Genomic DNA, 1,982 nt, shown 5'->3' on the forward strand with positions numbered 1-1,982 from the left:
TACACATTGTAATACATTACATTTGGTTGTTGGCAGAAACTTATAGTAGGCTTACTACCATCGGTCAGACACTGAACTCCCAACTCAGCACCACAGTGACATCTTGTTAAAAAATACTACATTTGGACTGCTGTACGCCAACTGATAAAAATCACAAAGTGAGAGTAATAAGATGTTTTCAGAGAAGGAAGAGGAAAGAGGAAGGTGAAAGCAGATAGTGTGCAAAACGAGAGCGAGGAGATCATTTTGCAACAAATGAAGAGCACAAGCAAGAATAGGGAGGGATAAAAAAAAGAGGAGGACAGAGAGCCATCAGGGTCCATCAGAAGACGACGTCAACGAAGTCCATACACATGTTAATTCGTTCACAGCTGATCGCTTGAGAAACACCTGGGTCGAAGCCGTGGACGAAAACAAGCATCCGAAGTGAAGAGTGAAAAAGTGGGAAGTGGTCGCGGTGACGCGCGCTCACGGGGGTGGGGGCGGGTCTACTGTAGATGGAACATAGGCCTGCTATATTTACTGGAATACATCGCTTCTCCTCCGATTCAACCCGCAACTCTCTCGGATGTAAGTTACACACGGAACAGAAGCAAAAAACAACAACATACAACTCCAGTGAGACGATAGTTGCTCACCGTTGCCGTGTGCCCATTTGGGCAGTGTTTTTTTTTGCTGACGCACAGAGGATGCTCGGGTATTTCAAACTCACACCTGGAAAAAGGAAAAAGTAGTATTTCTTTTTTGTTTACATCCGAAGTAGGGCCTGTTTGAAGGCGCACATCGACATCGCAGGAATCCTTTGATCGGATATGCGAATTCTGCACACTACATTGACTTGATCGGTCCACACTTTGGACCACCTGTGACACTGGCGAGGAGGCCTACCTAAGAGTTCACTCTTAGCTCGTCGTCCACACGTGTTTTTGTTTGGTTTCATTTTACATCCGGAAGGACATTTCTGGGGCATTGTGTATGACACAAAAACTATTTTGAAGTTTACAGCAGACTGCATTTTTTATTTGATATCGTTGATCTTTGCGAGAAGAAAGTGCACCAAGGGACACTTGCAGCGCTGCAGGTTAACTGATAACCACAGTCCAATAAACTTCCCCATCAGATAGCCTAATCACGTTGGAGCGAACGTGTGCCACACGTGCACTTCGCATATCTAGACAGGTCAGCGCGGTCCGCCTCGCTGCTGTGATCTGATCGGAGAGCAGTTCGGCAGTCGAAGGCGTGCGGGGGACAAAAGCTTGCTGTCAAGTGCCGTGTCGAAACACCAACCCGGGGGAAGCCAACAACCGAAACGCACAACCATGACGGACGGCCCGAGGCAACGGGGCAGCGCGTCCGGCTCCAGCGGGGATGCTGCTGCACCTGGAGCCGCGAAAGATGGAGGCGGTGGAGTGGCCCTGAAGAAGGAGATCGGACTGGTTAGCGCCTGCGGCATCATTGTCGGTAAGTGTCTCTTGATCGCCTGGTGTCTCTTGATCGCCTGATGTCTCTCGCTTGTGAATTTGCGCACTTCACCTATTTGTTATTTGGGTTTTAAAAATCCCAACATTAGAATCTGCATTTTTTTTGGTTCATATGAAGTCAGAAAGTATGAATTTAGTACTATTTATTTGATTGATAGGTATTTAGAGCAAGCCCCCACTGTCTTGTAAACGGACACTATTTAAACACCATTCCTTCCTTAATAACAGTCAGTAGTAACAGTGTTATATCCTGTTGATATGGAAATGAGGGTCATTCATTCTAAAGCTTCTTCTGCATATGCCTATTCAATGACTGTTGAGTCACTTAATATCAGGAGAGTGTAGGCTACTAACTATAAAAAAGATCACATAATTGCCGTTCAATTCAGATCGTATAGGTCAATGAGTTTAACGACGCAAATGATGCATTATGGAGGAGTGGGCAATTGGTTGTAATTTAATTCAAAGAACAGATACTATATCGGGAGATAAGTGTTGTCA

At 45.6% G+C, this 1,982-nt stretch overlaps 1 protein-coding gene across 1 annotated transcript in view; it reads left to right on the forward strand.

Annotated features, from left to right (window-relative positions):
• The first annotated feature begins 522 nt into the window (after positions 1-522).
• slc7a8a (solute carrier family 7 member 8a) overlaps positions 523-1,982 on the forward strand; it is a 19,518-nt gene continuing 18,058 nt past the window's right edge. The window contains exon 1 of the mRNA XM_084487423.1: positions 523-1,461. Within this exon, the coding sequence (XP_084343549.1) occupies positions 1,320-1,461 (142 nt within the window). The 5' untranslated portion in view covers positions 523-1,319. The remainder of the gene's footprint in view (positions 1,462-1,982) is intronic.

This window comes from Micromesistius poutassou (assembly GCF_964030765.1).
Source record: "Micromesistius poutassou genome assembly, chromosome: 23".
In the NCBI taxonomy this organism is placed as follows: Eukaryota; Metazoa; Chordata; class Actinopteri; order Gadiformes; family Gadidae; genus Micromesistius; species Micromesistius poutassou.